The 21,603-nt window shown below is 40.3% G+C and overlaps 2 protein-coding genes across 2 annotated transcripts; both read left to right on the plus strand.

Moving 5' to 3' along the window:
• Positions 1-1,451: 1,451 nt before the first annotated feature.
• On the plus strand, positions 1,452-18,703 carry LOC145911702 (protein Wnt-2b-like). Its single transcript, XM_082999117.1, has 6 exons — positions 1,452-1,567; positions 7,787-7,957; positions 8,152-8,225; positions 14,503-14,609; positions 14,886-15,056; positions 17,961-18,703. The coding sequence occupies exons 1-6, from the start codon at positions 1,485-1,487 to the stop codon at positions 18,429-18,431; spliced, it is 1,077 nt and encodes a 358-aa protein (XP_082855243.1). The 5' UTR covers positions 1,452-1,484; the 3' UTR covers positions 18,432-18,703.
• A 418-nt stretch (positions 18,704-19,121) lies between these two features.
• Positions 19,122-21,595, plus strand: LOC145910565 (uncharacterized). Its single transcript, XM_082997742.1, has 6 exons — positions 19,122-19,261; positions 19,694-19,802; positions 19,950-20,088; positions 20,324-20,416; positions 20,670-20,939; positions 21,189-21,595. Exons 1-6 carry the CDS (start codon positions 19,209-19,211, stop codon positions 21,290-21,292), a joined length of 768 nt encoding a protein of 255 aa, XP_082853868.1. The 5' UTR covers positions 19,122-19,208; the 3' UTR covers positions 21,293-21,595.
• The last annotated feature ends 8 nt before the right edge of the window (positions 21,596-21,603 follow it).

The raw sequence follows: 21,603 nt of genomic DNA on the forward strand, positions 1-21,603 counted from the left end.
GGAGAATTTGTTTTACAGGTTTTGACGGTGTTCAAATTGTCAGACGAATTGACACAGTAATCACAGTTTTTCAGAACACATAATTTATTAGAAATGTGAATGTATTGGAATTGGCAGGAAAAGTTTTAATTGAAGTAGAAAACAATTTTCGATGAACTCCGCAAGAGCGCTTTGGAATCTTGCCTACGAAAAAGCAGAACCCTCGTCAGAACAAAGCGATTCTCATAACTCCTGTGTCCTGTGACAATAAACTGTCGAAACGCAATCACAAATAGTGATTTAAATTCCGCTACCCAGACCTTTTGAAACGTGCCTTATTAAAATTCGTGGATCCAGTGTCTTGAGCAAACACATAGGCGCAATTAAGCGAAAGTCAACTGCAGGTCTTGTTTGAGATAGTTTCTCACTGCTTGTCGCCCTCATTGGATTTGCTGGCGTGAAATTCCTGGACCACGTAGCGTCACACAGCAGCGAGAGAGTTGTATTATTTGTTCTCAGTCTAGTAGGGATGATTGGAGGTTTGTTTGTTTGCACGCGAAACTCTGTGAGTTTCATTCCCAGATATACCGATTGTTGTTTTTTCGATTCGGTAAACTTTGGAAGTTTCACAGGCGGCTGTGTTTTCGAAGTAAGCAATTTCGGTGTTAATGCTTTCTCAAACTGTTATAGCATATTTGTGAAGGAACAATACAATGGAAAAGAGCTTGCTGCAGGCCATGGCACTATTTCGACCTATTTGGTCTCATATGTGCGGTTTGTTTTAACCAGTGACGACCAGGAAACGTCGCCAGACACCAAACTGCACTGATGAGAGCTGATAGGTTGGGACAGTTGTACTGCTGCAGCTCACCTATCAATATTGTCTCTACAAATAAAACATAATGGGTTTAATAAATACAGCAAATAGTTTTAGGATGTTTTTGATATACGATTAATTTAAATTGGTGTCCTGAATAATTGGTGCTAAAGTTCAAGCGGGAACATCACAGGTTGGACACATTAATTTAGACCGAGCTTCAAATCCACATAAATTGTTGGAACGACGCCAGGATTATATCGGACATCAACTTAAAATCTTGACAAAGACCATCTGTGTGGGCAAACATAAAACGCACACCGTTCGTTCTTGGTCGGTTGATTGACTGGCATGAAAAGGCGTTGATTGACGCCAACCACGCATGCAGATTCTGATCCCTAATTTATCTTCGAGTTGCTTTCTTAAGACATGACCGTCTGGAAAGGTTGCGAAACCCAAAACTTGCTTAAAAATAAAAAATGGTTTTAAATAAGTCAGTCACCTTATGTAAAACCGGAGATGAAACTGCACAGATTTTAATTTGCGAAAAGAGAGAAAATCTTTACTTGTTTTAATTTAATGAAATAGGAATGTTTGTGTTGGATCGATGATAATTAAATAATTTTATTATTTAATCGTTTATGTTCTTGCCTCTGCACAGCTTTGCAGATTAAATTGTAAATTTGCCATGAATTTTTGTGAAACACTGCGGACAATATGGGTACTCGCCAGCATTGTGCGAATCACTACATCTGTGGAAAGCAAGTGGTGGTAAGTTTTGTCATTTTTATGTTTCGATATTAATCAATTGTGCGAACCTCTTAACCCTTTTTTATGACATCAATTTGTATTTGTGATACGCCACGCGTTGATTCTCATCAGAAACCATATCGTATGTTGGACTCGTTGGAATTTTGTGGCGCTTGGTTTATCAACTGTCAAGCAAAAAAATTTTGAACAACAAAATAAGAAGCTGCAGACAGGGTGTACACGCACTGTTTCGATCTGTAAGGTCTCATCAGTGCAGCTGTTGACAGTGGCACTGTGCTAGCTATAACACTAGCGGGCACACTTATTTCCACTTTGTGGCACCTTTCGGTCAACGTCGATCCGTTAGGTACCCTGTTCTGAGTACCGAACAACAGAGACGAACCACTGTGGAGCGCACCAAACGGATCTGCTTGGCAACCCATAGTGATAAGGCTCAAACCCAATTGAATATATGTGCAAAAAAAGCCAATAAAATGAAATAAAAAGATTTTTCTCGTTCGAAATTTTTTCACAGCCTATGGAAAGTTTAGCATGCTGTTCCATGGTGGCAGTTTAATCCATAGCGCGTTTATTAGCCCAACCATTAATAAAGAGGACATTAACTTTCAAAAAGTTCGTTTCCTCACCAATCCGCGCTCACTGACAGGCAACCCGATTCTTTCATGTAAAATTAAAAAGAAGGTTTTCTCGTTGATCGTCCCGGTATCGCTTTATTTGATTCGGAAGCGGGCAACTTATTTGCGTGCTCTGCCATTTTGTGGTGCACGTATTGCCACTAACATGCTTACATTTTTGTAAGATATAATTGTTTATTGCAACATTGCATAGCATTTAATATCTTTATGTCAATATTCACCAAACATAGCGCAAAAATACATTTCCTAGATTCATATCGGAGTAAAAATAAACCCACCCCCGGGAAATGCCCATCACCCATGTGGGTAGTTTTCACACCCCGTTTATCAGGGGGCGCGCTAATCCGGCAATGAGAGACCCACACATCATCCCCTGTCACCTCCAAACAGGGACAAGCGGACCCCGAGTCATGGGAAAGTGCTTGCATACAACGGAATGCGTTCATCAACTTTCGTCGGCACGTTTGCAACTCAGCGTTGACAGCCAGGCATGTTTGTCTAGACGAATCTGCGGCGACTTCGGGCGCGCAGCCGTTTTATTGCCAGCTTTATTGCCCCGAATCGCGGCAGGATCAAGGGCACATTTCGCGGTCTAAGGCTACTGGTAGTGTAATTTTTGCTAATACGTGGAACACGGATGTGCGGCGTGCTTGCATTCCAGAATGAAGCGATTCATTATTTCAACCTCCTATTATTGCAAAGCTGATTTGATATCTAGTGACATGGAACTGTGTTGAATTGTGAAAAGATTGTTGTATTTACCCAATGTCTTGTTAGGTTTCTTTGAAACGTCGCAAAGCAACATTGTACGGGATCTAAATCGCCAACAGTCCGAAAAGCTATCTCTCTAACGAGTAGTTTGAAGATTTTTAAACAATTTCAAAACAACTGGAGTTTTGACTTTCTAACAATAACGCACAGAAGCTGAATTGCTCTTTTCGAATTACCCCCTAACTGAACTGCGTCAGTAACCCAATAAAACGGTTGTCGAACTGTTTTTATGAACCGAAATAGCTTTTGTCCCTTACGACGGCTTTGAAATTGGGACTTCCTGTGCCACAAGAACATCTGTTCAAACCAGAGGCCTCGTTAACATTATAAAGTCCCATCGTGTCATTGATACCAGGCTCGGTTGAAGGTAAATCCAGGTGCCGGGTAACGGTTTTACTGCTGACTTCCGCTGAGGGAAATCCCATCCCGTTGGTCCCAAAGTTCCCGCATTGACCCAATGAGAAAAGTTTAATACTTTCACTATTTTTTTATGTTCATTTTATTGCGACTATCCTATGGATTTCCGTGCAAAGTTGGAACTCGGAAAAAGTGTTTCGTTTGACACTTGTATGGGACAAGGTATAGCTGATAGGAGTGTTTTTTTGCTGTTTATTTATACTTTAAATGTCGACATGTGCATATTACCTTTGTAGGTGATAAAACTGTTTGTTTAACGTGAGCAAGCCAACCGCTGTTACGTCAGTATATACGTGAGCGATTGATCGTTTAGATTTAAACTTGGAACCGTCGATAAATCGATTTAATGACATGAACGTAAAAAAATACGATCGGCGCCATTAAAATCCTGTATTTGATACCTTGTGGCATGTTTACAATCGTAGGCTGAAAATCGTCTCAAAGCAATTTGTAAATCTTGTGCATGTAAAGGTATGATGTCAATTGAACAAATAGACCTGGAATCGTTGTTTTTTTTGCTAAACTTATTCAGTCAGCATGTAAATACGTTCATATACTGAAAAGTTCGCCTTGGTCCCAGGCCCTTTCCATCCGCATTCGTCCTAATGTCCGCTTATTTTTGCATAACGCGACCAAAACATGGCAAAAAATCCGATACCCAGTCATACCCACGTTAGTTTCCGGAGAGTACATGTGATATGTTACGGAGAGCGTCGTGGCGTTGTTTTGACCATAGCGGGATTCGAACCCACAATATCCTGGCCACGAATCCCGATCAGGTTTTCTTCTTGGTTTTTGGGTCGGGCGCATGACCAAATTTGCCAATGTACCTGTTACTCACCAGCATGTGACATTTGGAAACAATCCTGCCACCAAGAAGCCGTTTCTGAAGAAGAATGACAATATTAACTCGCAAATAGTCGAATATGAAATCAGTCTTGCTTCCTATTCACGATCTTGTATTTGTTTTTTACTCCGTGTAGGTTGTTCTAGGGTTTGGGTTTAAATACTTTCTCCGAAAGGTCTTTTTATTATTTCACTCCTCCTGGGTGACGAATACCTCGTTTTTCAAACAAGCTTTCAAAGATTCGGTGCATAAAGTAGGGAGAAAAGGAACAACATCACCTCATTTAATCGATCAAAATTACGGTTGAATTTCTTAGGTGGCGTGTCTCGCCCTTGTCCAATATTCACACTCTGGGCTTTTTTCTTAGATTAAAACACCGTTTACATTTCACTCAAACGAAATATAAATATATGTTGAAAGTTGTAATGTTCTGTACGTAGTTGCTTGGCGTTTCGTATGGTAGCTGTTCTTCAAATGTCACATGGGATTCCCGAGAAAGTTTCGTCACAAGAAAACGGTTGTGTAAAGATTGAGAAAAACTGCATGGAAAAAATATTCCGCGATTTAATTTAAATTCCTCATGCAAACGGATTTAAAGTTTTAATTAGATATTTTTGTCTTAAATCTCCAACGAAATTAGGTCGATTGCATTAAAATTTCTATCAGCCCTATTGTGAAACCTAACAAAATTGATCGGGGTATGTTTAGATCGCTGAATTTCGACTGACAAAATATTGTTACAGGCCGTAAACGAAGACAACATTTCATAAAATTCAACAAAAATTTTCCAAACGTATTTTTTTACCAACTTTACTAAAACAAGCGACAGTTGGTGGTTGGCAAATAGTGCAATGTTGTTATCGCTTGAAATCTTCCCGCCAAACTATTTCCCATATCATAACCACAAGCGGTCGGCTTTTATTTGCTTTTGCCCCTTTTCCCACCAACGAAGCCATTTTAGACAAATTCCGTTTTATTACTGTATAATTGCAGCCGCAGTTTGGACCCGAATTGTCCGCCCTCCCCCCCCCCCCGGCGAAATCACGGAACCTCACGAAACCTTATTTGCTGTCCAGGTATAAGATTTCCTGCCTTAGCGAAATTCGGGGCCAAAGCCCTAGCGTTCAGCCACCATATTTTAAGAGCCGCGCTTTTACGACTATGACGTCACAGAGGCGTTTGTTGCGTTTCTTCTCGCCGACGTCGGCAAATTTGCTTTCCGCTCATTCAGGCTACCATAGGGCCACCTGTCTGGGAAAAGGGTTTTCCCCTTTTGCAAGACTTGTTCGAGGTCCCCGTGGTTTGCTCAAAAGTACGATCATTTTTTTGTTTTAGATTCAGTATCAGCTGCTATCTAGAAGAATTAAACAGATACCCTTGTTTTGGTACACACATATTTTTGTTTAAATTTTGTCGCGTCGTCTTTTTTACCATCTTTACAGAAAACAGAACACGTGATATGTACTTCGGTTAAACAGCAACAGATTTCTAAGTGCTTTGGCGGAATTCAAACAATATCAACGTAGGTGTAGCAGTGTTATTACAGTGAACACAACATATGTGATGGTCGTCAAACCAATTCGTGGAACACCTTTACAAGGGCCAAATATGTCGTAAACATTTGTCTGTCTGTCCACTGAGATGGACATGGCGGCATTCGAGTTGTAAAACTTATACGAGAAAATCTATATAGGCCCACTTTCAAACTTTTATACGCGATGCATTGTTCTACCATGTCAACAACCCAATGACTGGTGGACTGTACGTCCTACGTGCTGTGTAGAGGGTACAAGTTATCCGTGCCATTAAGAAAGTTTCAGAATCGTGACGTTCGGTGGATAAAACGTGCGCATTTTAATTTTTAGTACAAAACCTGCAAAAGCACTTTTGCGGTGACTAAGATTATCAACTTACAGGAAATCATAGAAATCGTAGCCGTACATTTTACAAATCCAAGCCACAAACGTGAAAGTATTTCATATTCTTTCGCGGAACCCGCGAACACGTGATCGCGTAAATCACTATTTGGACTGACGTCACCAAAACCCGTCCAGGGACTCACATCAAAGCGTGGTGTCAAGCCGGGGGGTGTTTGGGCCCTGCTTTCATGTCTTGATCGGGGCTTCCGTTGGCGACGTTATCTTCCATCTGAGCCGGTCACTTAGCATTGGTGGTAGACTTTCAAACCGCGTCAGAAACCGGCTCCCTGCCTTTCATGTCCCTCTTGCAGCCCTTTACAATTTCCTGCGACTGGAAATCCCGAACCAATAAACTTTATCCGGCCCGCCGGGGTCGATCCTTCATGCGGGGATGTCCAAATATTGACCCCAATGTGGGTCACAATGCCCCCCTGTCATACGAGATTAGCAACGTCACGAAAGCGCCCAGACCCCCTGCAATTTGCGACCCCATCAGTGTTTACTGTGACTTCATAAAGCGTGATTGTTCTGAGTAAATACCACATTGTTTGCGTGTTCTAATTGACCTCCCGGGATGTTGATGGGAGGAGTCAATAATGCTTCCTCACCTGTGGTTAGAATGCACCAATTTCATGTGATTTATTCGACTTCATGCGAGATTTCCGTAACTTCCTCAATTCAATTGATTTATTTTGTCATCCTCCATAAATACCCTCCGACGCGATTATGAATACTTTGTTAACGATGGCCAAGTTTGCAAACTCAATTTTGGTGATGTAGGAGGGAGGGGGGACATTCCTCAGCCAGCAAACGAATTTGATTTAAGACCTCGTATTAAATAAGAATAATAGGAGAATTGGAACATTACAACAAAGTGAAGCAAAAACTACTTATTGTGTCTGACATATTTGCAATAGTAAATAAAAGGTTAATTAGCTTCGCAGCCAAGCTAATCAGCCAATTTTTTTTCTACTGTGATCGCCAGGGGTTTTCGCAATGGGGCCATCGTGTCTTGTCATGCGATAAAAAGAAAAACCTAAAACCTACATTGCAAATAAATATTTACCTTTTTCAGCGAAAGTGGATTCGGGATTCGATATTTTGGGGGAATAACCACTTTATCCCACTGCGAAGAACTAATAAATTCCATTACTTGATTCGCCAACGTCATACGACGCAATTTTTAAGTTGTCCCGATAAAATATGACCAGTTTACATACCTCTTGTGAGTCAGAGTTCGGCGGCGGTCGACGATTGTCATCAGTAACGTAGCAACCATACAATGTAAATTGTGACTAATCCCTTAAACTCCTCATGGTTTTGGCGACTAAAGAGACGTCGGCTTTCTTACATACGCGTTTTTCACACGGGCGTGTATCGTCACACCACTTTCGGTTTTGAGTCTCTGAGTAGTTTGTTGTATCGTTTCTTAAAACATGTTTAACTAGAGAAACGTCGCTATTAGCACTGTTAATTACAGGTTGTTCAACTTGTTTGAGCATGATTCATGTCACATATGTTTTTTCATGACCTTTTTCAGGTTGATTGTATTTTACTTATTAGGTGGCATCTTGTCACCGATTATTTTTTATACTCTTTCGAGAGTTTTGTAATTTTGATTTCTGTGTAGGCTGCTCTCTGTCCCCACCTTCGACCCGCGTCAGAACCAAACATCTTATTGCAACTCACTGGGAGCTCTCAGTGCAAACGAACGCCAGTTCTGCCTCAAATACCCTTCCGTGATGCACAAGATTAGTGACGGAATTAGACTGGGAATAAAGGAATGCAAATACAACTTCAGGTAATATGGAGTTTCATGGATTTCCATGCACTGGTGACCTGCATTTTTCGTTTGCCGATTTTTATTTTCAATTTACGGTATTTTTGTGGCAAAAAATAATTTGTATTTGCAAATCGCCAATATTAAAAAAAATGTTTGTTTGGAAAGTCGCATGCCGTCAGCAAAAGTATCATTTGTTTGTTTTCAATTTTTAGATACAGCAGATGGAATTGTTCGACGTACGGTGGCCCGGCAAGAAAACACGCCTTTGCACCTTTGCTCAAATCAAGTATGTTTTTATTATTGTGTGAAAATAATTTGAGTTGAAAGTACAAGACTTTGTTTCCACTAAACCGCCTGTTAAACAACATTAATGCGTGCTGTATCGCAACGTGTGATAGACAATGTTGTTCTTTCGACAATACTTGTTATCGGCCAGGATTAGGCATGTTTGTTCTTTGGTTCTTTTGGAAGCCTTAAGTTTCAGACATTCCAAAGTCACCAACTCTTTCCACAACTACTCCACGTCATGTTGCAAAAAACACCGATAAAACTAGTAGTAAAAACAGAAAAGTATGCGTTTTATCGGAAAAGTTTCCAAATTTGTGAGCTAATAGAGACAGAGGCAAAATGTGAAATACTCTATATGGGGTTAGCGGATACTTCGGCAGGCATAATCCAGCCATCCCAAATATGGTCAACAAAGTGGTGTTATAATTTCCTGCGCCGTATTTTTGGCGTCTGAGCGCAGTTTCGCTGCCTTCACTGGTGGCCAAGATCACCATGTCAGCCTACAGGTTCGCCAAACTCTTGATCACGTAAACTCCAACCTTCACTGACCACAAAACAAACTTGATTCACATTTCCTGGCGCCCTAATTTGCGCCAAATTATCCTCCCGTGGTGGCAATTACATTGCCTGGGCTCGCATGGCCTCCCCATGGTTAGCAGTTGCCACCGTACATGGGGCGTCGGGTGTACACCCACCCCACAGACGGGTTAAACCGTTCGTTCATATTTTACGTCAATTACCCTCGTGTGGTTAATTAGCCAGTGCGAGGGGGCTACAAATTTTCCCCTGTCTGTCGGATAATTATCTTTATTGGGGCACGCCCGATGCCACTGCACCGCGCAAACGCAATCCCACCTCCCCTTATCGGTCAACGCCCCTGGCAACCAATCAAAGGAAAAGGCGGGGCTAGGACGATATTATCGTATGGTGAAATTCGCAATTGCACGTTGTTTGTGAACACTATGTCTCAAAGTACAACGCTGCTTATTTTACAAGTTTTGTATTTAATACTGACAACAAAAAAAAACAATATTGGCCTCTGAAAAATGAAAAATCCAGTTATGCCGATTCGTCTCATGTCGTTCGAAAGATAACGGCTTTTTTTACGTTACACCGAGGACGCTATTTGTACAAAAGGACATAGAACAAAGCTTTGACGTAGTTTTGACTCTAGTAACGTCCTGATACATCTTAGTGTCTTACAACAACATGGCGATTTGTCGTGCAATAAAACGTCCGTATTCAAGGAAAAATTATCTGCTAATTGCTGAGATAGCATTTTGATTCTGGACTCTTTCAAGCATAAGTTAGAGGTAAAAAATGAAACTATGCATTTGTGCCGCATGCCACTAATAATTTTTCTTCAGCCCTGAAAACTAATAGATATTCATAGCACTGTGAAGTATTTGATTTGGTGTTGTAAAATCGCAAACGTAGAATAATTGCAAATTGCTAATTACAACAATGATTGATTGAGTTCAACAGTAGCAGCGACACCGGCCAAAAATGCAAAGCATCTATGCCAAGTTTAAATCCAGACACACCCCAAAGGTATCGCATTATCATTTAACCACCATCGGTGAGAAATAAGTCTTTCGACAGATGCAAGTATGGTTGACAGATTGGGTGTCGAATTATGGGATCATGGTCGGTTTAAAGGATCACGGTAATTGTTGGAGGTGTGTCTGGCGTGGCGTCCAATCATAGCTTTTTAGAAAGGCGCAAGTTTCCGCCAAAAAACATCGCGGTCGTTCTGTTCTTTGACGATTGATTTACGATGAGGGAATTGGAAAAACTGCTTCCGTTTGGCCAATTACCATGCCTATAAATCTTCTTCGACTTGTTACAACAACATGATTAGGAAGAATGCACATCCCTAACGGTTCGGTGACACACTTTTACCTGGCGTTGGTGGTTTGAAAATGGATGAGCGAAGGGCTTGCTTCTGGTGCTTATCAGCAGTTGTTGTTCTTTTCAACACCCGGTTGTGGTTACGTGCGATGCTGAGCAAGTCTCTAGTTTTCACAATACACAGAAAGACGAAAGATAGGAAAAGAGATGGAAAACCCGTCTTTGCTCTGTTTTCGTGCTCAAAAATATACGGAATTTCTTTTGCCGAAACGAATCACCTTTAAAATAACGATTTCGTTTCCGTTGTGTTTGTAATCCATAAATTTTCTTTGTCATTACAAATTCCTTCATAAAATATCGGGTTATCGCGATATAAACCGCGTGACGCACGCTTGGTTCTCGAATTATGGACTAACGTTACCTGCTGTCGTCACAAGAGGCCATCAATTCGCAGGCACAAGATTGGGGTCAAGATTTATTATTTTGTTGAATAAAAACGTTTTGACGTTGGCACGAAAATCTAAAGTACAGTTAAGCCGTTAAGCGGACTGAATTTCACCGCGGTCACAAACAGCCGGGTAGAAACGCTAAAAAGAGACAGATGGGGACCTTGGCAGGTTATAGGAAACCGTTGTATTTTATATGCTGATCACGTCATATGCAAAGCGATTTTTTCCCATTTAACTCCTAGCCTGGAAGAAGTATTGGTTATAAAAAAATAAACTTTTGGGCCAGCTGTTTTTGCCACGAAACTGAAACTTTAATCTGGTAAATCAATCTGGTTAAGTGCTAAAACACTGTATTATTTTATCTTTATCTATTCTCCAACGCCCTAAACAATTGAAAAGAGCCCAAGTTGGGATGTGTGTTAACCTCGTATGTCATTTTGTGAGCGATTCGCGAAAAGTCACTGCGCCCAACTTGTAAAACACCGACCATATGCTTTTACAACCGTTTCCCGCAACTTACTGAGGGTACACCTAGCAGTTATGTTAAGTGTATTTGAACTGCGACTTGAAACGCTCTCCAATAATACATTTTTAAGTCAGGTTACAAAGCTCAGTCCTTTAAACTGGCGCGTGACCAAACAGACGACCAACTTTGTGAATCACTCACCGCAGGGGAAACCCCTAGTTTGTCAGATTATTATCGATCTATTGATAAAACGTCATCAATAATTTTACATGACATTGTTCACACAGCTCGTATTCGAGCCCTTCCCTTATTATTTAACTATCGTGCAAGTTGTGCGCGACGCCTATTGTCTACTCACCGATGTTCGACTTTTCGCGTTTGTGACGTCGACGCCACGCGGCCCAGAGCGTCGCGACGCACAAAGGACCCCCCTTTCCCGATCCACCCCTCCCCACTATCCATCATCGGTGCAAATTGGATTACGACGAGGTTTGACGCTTCTAATTCGGCTGCACACATTGCGTAAGTTTGTAGTTCGGTTATTACACAGCCGAGTTGGAATTGGCGATGGAAGGTCACTGAGATATGTGCGGTGATATTAAACGTGCCTTGCGGATAATGGAAGAACTACGGGTTATTCGTCAGTGCTTTCCGTGATTTTAACCTCTGGCGTTTGTGCTTGTGGGTATGAAGATCATCCAGCAAACAACTGTGTACCAAGGTTGCTTTCCAATTTACCAACTTTATAGAACTTACACTTCCTTGGCGATAATACCTCGTTAGACAAAACTGCCTTCTTGATCAATACTACTGGAGTATAAAATTGCATTCGTTTTGACCTGTGGTGCGGAATGTAAATCAAATATTTGAATCTTAGATCACGCTTGCGGGCTACTCAGACAAAATGCCAGGCATACGATATGATATCCTCGGGAGACATAATGTGCAGTGAATACATGCAAGTTCAGGCAAAGTATAACCGTTTTTATTTAAACGACATTGCCACGTACCAGCATGTTTTCTCACGTTTCTGTACCGGGACACAGCCATCAAAAATGTTAAACACGCATTCCCCCAGTCCATGTGGTGACGTCACTGAGACTGAAGTTCCAAAGAGAAAACTTAAACTTTAAAATTTAGACCAAAATCCTGGACAACAAGTTCTTTTAGTCGGTTACAACTTGAATTTGCCACTTTTGATAAGTGTCTCGTCTAAGGTCGAGTGGCATGACGTGTGGGTCACTCGAGCGTGACAGGAATTCGATTGCGCCAATCGAGATTGATTAAATTTTTGGGGTGCGCCGCCTTCACGCGAGTCAAAGGTCAAATCCGGGCTGTCCACGGAAAGGGGGTTGCGACGGTGATTTTTGGAGGTTTGACACGGAAAGGCACCTTACATTTGAGGACATTTTGACATGACCAAAACACTACTTGGCAGCGATTTGCTCACCATGCACCTGCAGTACAGGGGGTGTGTTCGGGGATTGGCATGAAGCTTCGTCATGAAAATGGGTTTCTGCCTAACGCTGCTCTTGAGTCGGTTGCAGTCGCCCAATGTTTTCTTGCAGTAAAATGCAAGATGTCTAATTTTGAGAAGCGAAATATCAGTGGTTTCTCAAAAATATGAAGTACGCAAAATAACGGTTAATTCGAACGCTGCTTTTGCATGCCTGTGAAAAAAGCATCATGTTCTTGTTGACAAAACTTATGTTTCAAAATCATCTTGGTGAATTTACAGATAGGTAAAATGGAACTTGATGGACGATTGTTCGCACTGAATCGAATAATTAACCACGTTTTTACATACACCAAATATCCACCGCCCCAACACATCCACATACATTGACCTGCTTTAAAAAGCCGCCCACTAAAATCTGGACCCTCTCTCCCCTTTGATCTATCCGAGGCGGCAGGGTCTTATCTCCCATCGAATCTGGGATTCTGCTTGGGCGCCGGTGACAGACAGGTACGCGAGGAACGCCGCCCTAAATTACCAAACCCATGGTCACCCACCGTGACCCTCTAAACAGGTGTCATAACCGCTGGGGACCGGGAGAGTCGGTACAAAGTCTGGCGCCGACCGTACTGGGTCTTGAGTGACCTCGCAAAAATCATTAACCCGCGATCGTAATGACCGCAAGTGACCTTTGCGCGGGGTCACTTGCGACGCGACGTTATCGCAAGGTTACTCGGTGTCACGTTCGCTGAATGTGAAAAATTATCTTTTCGAGATGAGATCCGGTTTACTGGGTTTGGAATATCGGATGCTGGGAGGGTTTTTTGTCGGGTGCCAACCTTCGGTAATTATCGAACCCCCCAGGGCGATGCTCCGTCTTTGTATGATCGGTCTTCTTTGAGTGGTGACCTTGACGAAAGATGTGATGTCATTAAGTTTAAAGAAAGAAGAAAATGTAACTGAAAACCTTTGCGAAAAGTTTCATTTAAAAAACACTAAAAAGAACAAAAAAATAGCTCCTGTTTTGTTTAGTTTTTTTGTTAAAAGAATGTAAAGGTCTTCTATCAAAATCTTCCCATGAGGATTTTCTGTTTGCAGTTCCTCCACTCGATCAGTTGATCTTTCATCTTTCACTTTAAACTCATAGCAACTGCTGTCTTTGTTGACTGTTAGACTGCCCGGAGATTCATTTCTTTCGTTCTTGTTCTATGACGTATAAGAGGTGGAAATCGTCATGGCAACTGCAATAGAATGTGGAATCAATTCATAAATCTATTAACAAGTAAACGTCTGCACATTTTGGGTGTTGGCAACGAAGCTTCGCTTAATTCCCTGAAGCTGGCGGAGCGTAATTCATCACCTGTGTGCGTTGATGTGCGCTCTCCACAGAAGTCATCAAAATATCCGACTCTTGTCACGTTTGCTGGAAAAGATTACCCTACACCATCTGAACCTTCTCTAGGCCTATTCAGTTGCCGCCCATATTTCTTGCTATTAGCGGAATACGTGGAAACTCGATCCCAGTAACGCCATGTTGTTTCCACACCTTTCTAATCCTTTCTTCTCGCTTGAGTTGGAGTTGACTTTAATTTGAGCAACCGAGGTGCTTGGGACCCCAAACAACATATTGCTCACCCCGTGAATCCACCACTTAATGCCATACCACAATTTTTTAGAACGTGTACAAACACAGCAGTGATTTTTTAATTCATACACATATAGCAGCAAAGGGAAATGTCATTCGGACCACGGGAATCAATCTGTTTTGCTTGGTGGTGCCGGCGAATCTGTCTTTATTGGTCCGATATCAAAACTACTCACAAAGAGTAGCAGCGTCAGTGCATCACTCATTTTAATGGATATTTCAGTGCAAAAACTGTCGATGCCGTTTAGGCGAAATTAACATTTCTATACACTTCATAATAAAATATTGCACTGACTCTAGTCGTCTGCCATTCTTTGTGAGTAACTGTGGACCTATAGCAGCAAATACGATTTTGAAAATAGTAACCATTATTTTTCCATCAACCATACAAGTGTTTCATGTTCACAGAGGGAAGAGAGCAGGCTTACATTCAAGCTATCTTAGCCGCTGCTGTCTCGTACGAACTCACGAAAACCTACACAAAAGGTCTCCTGCATACAACTGTCCGTATATCGGTACGAGTTCTAGATAAATTCTGCAATTTAATTGTTAATTCAGAGACCTGCTGATAAATTGTTTTGTGAGCAAGCGGTACAAGTAGAAATATTTAACAGTCCACAGATCAGTTACATGAGTGGGAAAACCCCAAAACCGTGTGTAATATGTAATTGGTTAAAACGCTTGAACTCTTGTGGAAAAGTATCAAATCTTTACAAACGTCCCAACTTACTTTAAGGTTCGCCACCATGGATGGGAATCGAACCTGCGTAACTTGGTTACTTTGTTTGTAGAAACCAAAGTTTTCGCCTAGAAAAACCAAAGACGAGAAGAAAGTGATTTACGACGAGAGGTTGAGTGACAACGTGAGAGTGGGAGACTCTTTTGCGAGCGAATTTTTCAAGGACAACCGAAAAAACTTCCTGGGAGCTTTGGATCGGCACAACGTGAAAGCTGGGCGCTTGGTGAGGGTACTACTATAGCTGTTTTCGATTGTGAAACCACAAAATACGCTGGTACAAATTGCACGACTTTGCGTCCAAATGACGTCATTGATGTTCAAGTTTTGTGTCCTACTTGAATCATTTGCATTGTTTTCCAAAAGAAGCTTCATTATTATCACTGTAACTGCGAGGGAAAATAGTATATTATAACGAAAACAAGACATCATCCTACGACATGAAAGTTAAACATCGCATTCAGAACTTTAATATAAATTAATCTTTCTTTAATAATTGCTTTGATTTAGTACCAATTATTTGAAATTTTGTCAAAAATTTATGAAGTGATTTTTTGGAAACGAGCCGTACCCTGTGGTTGCCCACGTGACATACTTGTCTGAACCCAAATAATATTGTATACTATCCAAATAGGGAGAAAAGCACCTTTTTTAAGTAATGTCCTAAACTCTCAGGCGACAGTGGATCAAATGCAAATAACAAATCCGTTTAAGGAACAAGTTACGTAAATTGACACGCAAAAAACGGACCCACCAAGAAAATCCCACGCCGTTCCTTAAAACGAATAATCTGTGAAACAATGTCACGTGACCTATTTACTTCCGTGGGAAGCTTTTCATTGGTTGTAATCAAATCACGTGTCTATCCAATGGCTACTCGACAGCATCGTAACCAGAGAACTACTGTAAGTAAAGTCATGTGGGTTTTTCCAGATAAACCCTATTTTAATGGTTGTTGTATTGGGCTTGGGTTGATTTTGTGCGTAGTTCAAAGATACCAATGATAATGAAAGTGCGTCACGTTGCGAAATTTGCAGACGCTGGATGCATTAACTTTGGCGTTAAACCAAATTTTCTGACACTGTTAACTATATTCACGGAAAAATACGTTTAGTTTTGAATTTGGACAACAAACTACTGATAAATAGTAGCAAGCAAAAATGCTCTCTTCCTACATCTTTAAACTGTGATTTTTCGACCATCGAGTAAAGGTCGCCACATTCAAGTGTTGTTGGGCATTACGCCTAGATTGATTTAACCCCAGGTCACAATACAACGAGGCACACTTGACCCGGGGTCAAGTCCTCACGATCCGGGCGTCACGCAGTAACCCCTACGAAACAGTTTTGTGTAGTCGTTGACTGGTTGCTCAATCGTTTCTGGTGTCTTGTTCCTCTTACTCTGCACAGACGCCTGTGTTCTGATTGTTGTTCTGGAATCATGGGGCAACTGTCTGTCTGGGTCTTGAGGTTCTGCTGGGTTTAAGGAGAGTGGATAATTAAGTGATTTGGCACGCGAATTCGACAATGTTTATTCAGGATTATCACGTTATCTTCTCGTGCTGATCTCCTATTTCCGTTGGCGCCCGTGTCCTAGATTGCGTCTAAACTATTTGGGGAATTTTGCACATTTTTCCTCAATTTTGCAACTTTTCTCAAAACAAAGGCCTTTTCATAAATGCGTTTTCTTAAAAACTGAAATAATTTTGAAGAAAAACTGTATTTAATGCGAGAAAACTCTCAAGTGGCGGTGATTTCCTATGCAATACGTACAGTAAAGTTGTTGATGCATTGGCAAATTCACTCAGTCACATACACTGTCGATGAAGACTTTTTGCCAAAAGAAACTTTATGATTATCACTGTAACTGCGAGGGAAAATAGTATATTATAACGAAAACAAGACATCTTCCTACGATTATGACATGAAAGTTAAACATCGCATTCAGAACTTTAATATAAATTAATCTTTCTTTATAATTGCTTTGATTTAGTACCAATTATTCGAAATCTTTCTCAAAAATTTATAAAGTGATTTTTTCAAATTCAAATTCTCTCAGTCACCTACTCTGTCGATGAAGACTTGGTTTTATTTAAGTAATATCGAGAAAGCCATTATGAAGGCATGACATACTTATCTGTCATTATGGTTAAATGCGAATTCAGCAAGCAGTCGGCTCACAATTATTGCACATTGGACAAAATAAATTCGACAACGCACAAAAAGCGTTTCACATAGAAATTTCTGCGGATTGAAAATTTGCAACATGCTGTCGTTTACCGCCTGTTGCATTTGATGGATGAAACTCCCTTGGCAATTAGGTATTGCTGTCTTCATGGGACGCCACTGAAAGCTTGCACGAAAACACCATTGTGCTCCGACGTTTGTGTGCTCAATTGACCTCCGATTTCCAGGTGTGATTAAATGTGTCATTCGTCATCACTGTCCTTGATACGTCACCAGAGGTCGTACCTTAAATCCCCCAGTAGTGTTTTCTGTCACACTTTAACCCCACCAGTGTTTCGTTTTTGTGCAAAATGCGCAATTAGGGGTTAGACATTGAAGCCCACACTCCACATGACTCCTGTTTCGACGTTTCGACTGTTTTTTGCAGAATACTCACACTGCGGTTGGTTGATCTGCGTCACGAGTTGAAATTGAGGCTCAAGCTTGTATTTCAACTTCACAATGTTTGTGGTTTTTGTTTCGTGCGAAGCGACCCTGATTTCTATGTGATGAATTTATGATTGTTCAGGGGTATTTCCCAATGTCAAACACAATAAAAAAATAATGGCGTCAAATTAAGAAACGTCATTTCACTTTTAGGAATATTTTTCATTGCACAGTTTTAATTTATCAGCGCTGCGATAGGTTTAGGAATACAAATGTTATTGAAGTTGTTATTTATCATGATACCTGCGTAGTTTTAGTTGATATTGCCATACATAAAAAAATATTATTTTGAAAAGGTGCTCACCTGCCTGGACACTTTATATTGGCGGGCAAACATATATGATGCTAAAAACAGGATCAGTGGTCGTCAGGTTGTCGTTTGCGGTTGATGCATGCATGCAATACCAAACATATAAGTAAAGCTAGTTGCCACAATAACAAACGTTTTTGCTTTTCAGGCTGTCGTAAGAAGCATTACAAGAAAGGTGAAATGCCACGGTTTGAGTGGATCTTGCGCAACTCAATCTTACTGGTACTCGATGCGACCAATAAGAGAAATCAGCCAACAGCTGAGGAAGAATTACGACAATGCAGTCCTGGTTCGAGGAAAGCTGCGCAAAGATTCATACAAACTCAAACGGAAGGGAAGGGGTCCCAAGAAGCTCAATTCGTCCGCACTGGTGTATGCTAAACTACAGCAAGATTACTGCGAAAAGAACCTTTCTGTTGGCTCGTACGGAACCAAAGGCCGTTGGTGTAGCGCTGAAGATGGCGCACAGAATGGTTCTTGCAAGAATATGTGCTGTGGGCGAGGCTATGAGGACACTATCGTGGTGGTTAAGAAGCCTTGTGAGTGTAGGTTTTTATGGTGCTGCACTCTAGACTGCCAGGTTTGCGATACACGCTTTACTGGATGGATTTGCAGCTGACTGTTCGTCCCTGTTTTGCGATGAGGACGCAAAAATATGGCAAACGGTTGAAGTTCAAGGAATTGGTGAATTGGAAAGCTCTTTACTGCTCTCTGCTGGTGTGAAAACTTTCATTGGGTGACCACTGCCCATGTACGCTCTGTCGGCGCAGAGCTACGAACGTTTCTTTCTTGTTTTGCAAAGGACTGTTTATGTTGTGCAAACGATTTTTCGACATTACGACGTGTCTTACTGATATATTTATTTCAAACACGCAATGAACACAAATATGTTCCCGTGCTCAATGTAACGTATTTTATTGTATGAAATAAAAGCACTTGATGTCTTCATGCTAATCTTATTGGAAATGGCTTTAAATTAGACCTTCAGCTGCCTAACATATCTTTTGCTTTGGTTTCGTTTTGTAAGACAAATCAAGTAAGCCTCGGAATTTCCAAAAATAGCCCTACCTTAATTTAAACTTACTTCAGTTTTTACCAGGTCAATTGCCTATTGAAAAGACAATGCATGTAAATAAAAATGTGGCCTGCAAAACATGTGAATGTTTGGTGAAGTGTTTCGCATTCCAGTAATCATAATGGCTAAAGTTTGAGTGACATGAGGTGATTGCGCAATCTATCAGGTGACGGGGTGGTCACATGATCATAAAGCCAATCAAGCGAAACATAATAGTTCTGCTGCAGAGTTGTTTAGTTTTCTGGTTTTAACGTGAATTTATCTTTAGTAACACACAGGAATATTTAAAGTTTAGTTCATAATAAATTGAAATCAAGCAAGATGACTTTAAATGGGGCCGTTGGCCAACAACTCGTCTTGGTTGCTGGCGAAACGTAAGTTCTTTTTACTGGACTTGCAAATATAAATAGGCTATTTGGTTTTTGGAAGTTTGCTGTTGTGTTAATTGTTAACATCTTGAAACATGTAGTTTATAATTAAAATTTTAGAAGAACTTTTATTTTGTTATTATTTGATAAGTAGGTTTATGCATTCTTATCATGTATTTGCTGAACAATTTCAATGTTTTTTTGCTTAATTTACACTACAGATGTAAAATCTGTTAAATAGATAGCAAAGTTTGTCACCTCATGGATTCACGAGGGGGATATTTTGGGCGCAATAGCCAACAATTTGTGTATATGTAATAAATAAAGTTTATTTTAGACCTATTCCCCTTAGATTCATACAGTCAGAGAGTTATTGCATTTTTAATAATGATTGACACAAAATTAGGTTCTCCAAGTGTAACATATTTTATTTCTTAGGATTTTGCGACAAGAAGACAATATTGGCATGACCTTCAAAAAGTTTACTCATTCTAACGAACACATGAAGGGTACAAAAGGTGGAAATATATATCTTACCAACTACAGGGTAAACTGTTAGTGTTTTTGAACAACTTCATTTGTGCTTATACCAGACACAGTTTAAATAATGCATCAGAGCCCCATAGTCTTTATATACGGAGCACAACTAACTAATAACTGTGACTCAAAACCCAACTTCATTGAATTTTTACAGCTGATTTTCAAGAACAGCAACAACAGTGATATGTTGCATGAATTGAGTATGCCCTTTCAACAAATTAAGGACTTTGAAATCAAGCAACCTGTGTTTGGTGCTAACTACTTGCAGGGAAAGATAGTGGCCGAAAAAAATGGTGTGTATATGTGTACTACTTTGCAATATATATTATATATATATGTTCAACCATATCTGCTGACATGTTTCTTTTTGTACGACATGTGACTAATGAATTTGGAGGGTGTATTAACAAATGAATATCTTGCTAAAAATTGCATCAAATTGTATTTCAATTGCACAATTGTCATAAGCAAGCACAAAACAGTTGTTATTTGTTTTATGATTGTGTTGTACCATATTTAATTGTGTAGGTGGATGGGAAGGTTCAGCTGTTTTTGAAATCACATTTAAAAGTGGTGGTGCTATTGATGTTGGTCAACAACTTATTAAACTGGCAACAAAACGTAAGTTCTAATTAAGCCTTCAGAAAATATACATACAATATATGAAGATGTCATGTCTATTGATTAATATATAGATGGAATAGATAAAATGTAAAAAAGAAAAGTACCCTTAAGCCCTTGAAGAATCTAAGAATTACTTTTTGTCAAAGTGCAACTTTTATACATTACTTCTGTCCTGCACATGATTACAATCATATTCATTTGTATAGTTGATAATTACCCCCAAGTCATTGCAGATTTACTTTCATTTCAGCTCCACAACCAATGTACCAGGTGCAGACTACCACAGTAGTATACCCAACATCCACGTCAGTTCCAGGTGCCCCTGTACCCGGATCCAGCAATGCCTACTACTTTCCAGCACAAAATGGAACAGCGCCACCCATGTACCAGCCCAGTGCCCCACCTATGTACCCCCAACAAGGGGAAGCACCAATGTACCCCCAACAAGCTGGGGCATCCATGCCACCCATGTATCCCCAGCAGGGTTATCCCCCAAACCCGAATATGAACCCATCTCAGCGTAAGTAGACTGGAAAAATAATGACAATTTTTGGTTGGTTTTTCTGATAGGCATATATATATTTTTTGGTGAGAACAAGCATATTGATAAAAACTTTTCAGAATTTCTTAAAAATCATAAATTAAACTATTGCCAATTTTAACCACAGTTGCAGTTTACCTAAAACATCACTAGGCAAGGCAAATTTCACTCTAAATAATCCAGCTCCTTGTAAAATTTAACTATTTGGAATTAACTTTTATTTTACAGAACAAAAAGCAATGGAGGCATCCCAATCTACTTTGCCACCGGGATATGAATCACAACCACAAGCTCCACCAAACTACAATGATATTTCAAAGAAGAACATGTAATTTCATGATTTTTCCTATTGTAGAAATATTTCTTTATTCCTGTTTATTCATCAACATATGCTGGTGTCTAGAATCGTTTTGCATGCCATACCATGTCTAGAAACCAAAACGTGGTGTGAACTATAGAAAGAAACAACTAGATTTTAAATTTTGTGGTTATGCTGTATATAAAAGTTGTTCCGAAGTCAAAAATGTAGCTTTATTGTGACTAACTTGTGACACAGGTTTGTACAAACATGCGATCGTAACTGTGTTTTAATTTGCTTTGTTCCTTTGTGCAATTTAGAAATAAATGTTGTGTCCGACAAACA

The sequence above is a fragment of the Ascidia mentula genome, chromosome 8 (assembly GCF_947561715.1).
Source record: "Ascidia mentula chromosome 8, kaAscMent1.1, whole genome shotgun sequence".
Lineage (NCBI taxonomy): Eukaryota > Metazoa > Chordata > Ascidiacea > Phlebobranchia > Ascidiidae > Ascidia > Ascidia mentula.

What these genes read in the sequence shown, in the direction of transcription:
- LOC145911702 (XM_082999117.1), top strand. Translation starts at nt 1,485, where the DNA reads ATGAATTTTTGTGAAACACTGCGGACAATATGGGTACTCGCCAGCATT. An exon ending in TCTGTGGAAAGCAAGTGGTG is followed by an intron (nt 1,568 to 7,786) that starts GTAAGTTTTGTC and finishes ATTTCTGTGTAG; the next exon opens with GCTGCTCTCTGTCCCCACCT. An exon ending in ACGTGAAAGCTGGGCGCTTG is followed by an intron (nt 15,057 to 17,960) that starts GTGAGGGTACTA and finishes TTTGCTTTTCAG; the next exon opens with GCTGTCGTAAGAAGCATTAC.
- LOC145910565 (XM_082997742.1), top strand. Translation starts at nt 19,209, where the DNA reads ATGACTTTAAATGGGGCCGTTGGCCAACAACTCGTCTTGGTTGCTGGC. An exon ending in TATTAAACTGGCAACAAAAC is followed by an intron (nt 20,417 to 20,669) that starts GTAAGTTCTAAT and finishes CTTTCATTTCAG; the next exon opens with CTCCACAACCAATGTACCAG. An exon ending in GAATATGAACCCATCTCAGC is followed by an intron (nt 20,940 to 21,188) that starts GTAAGTAGACTG and finishes TTTATTTTACAG; the next exon opens with AACAAAAAGCAATGGAGGCA.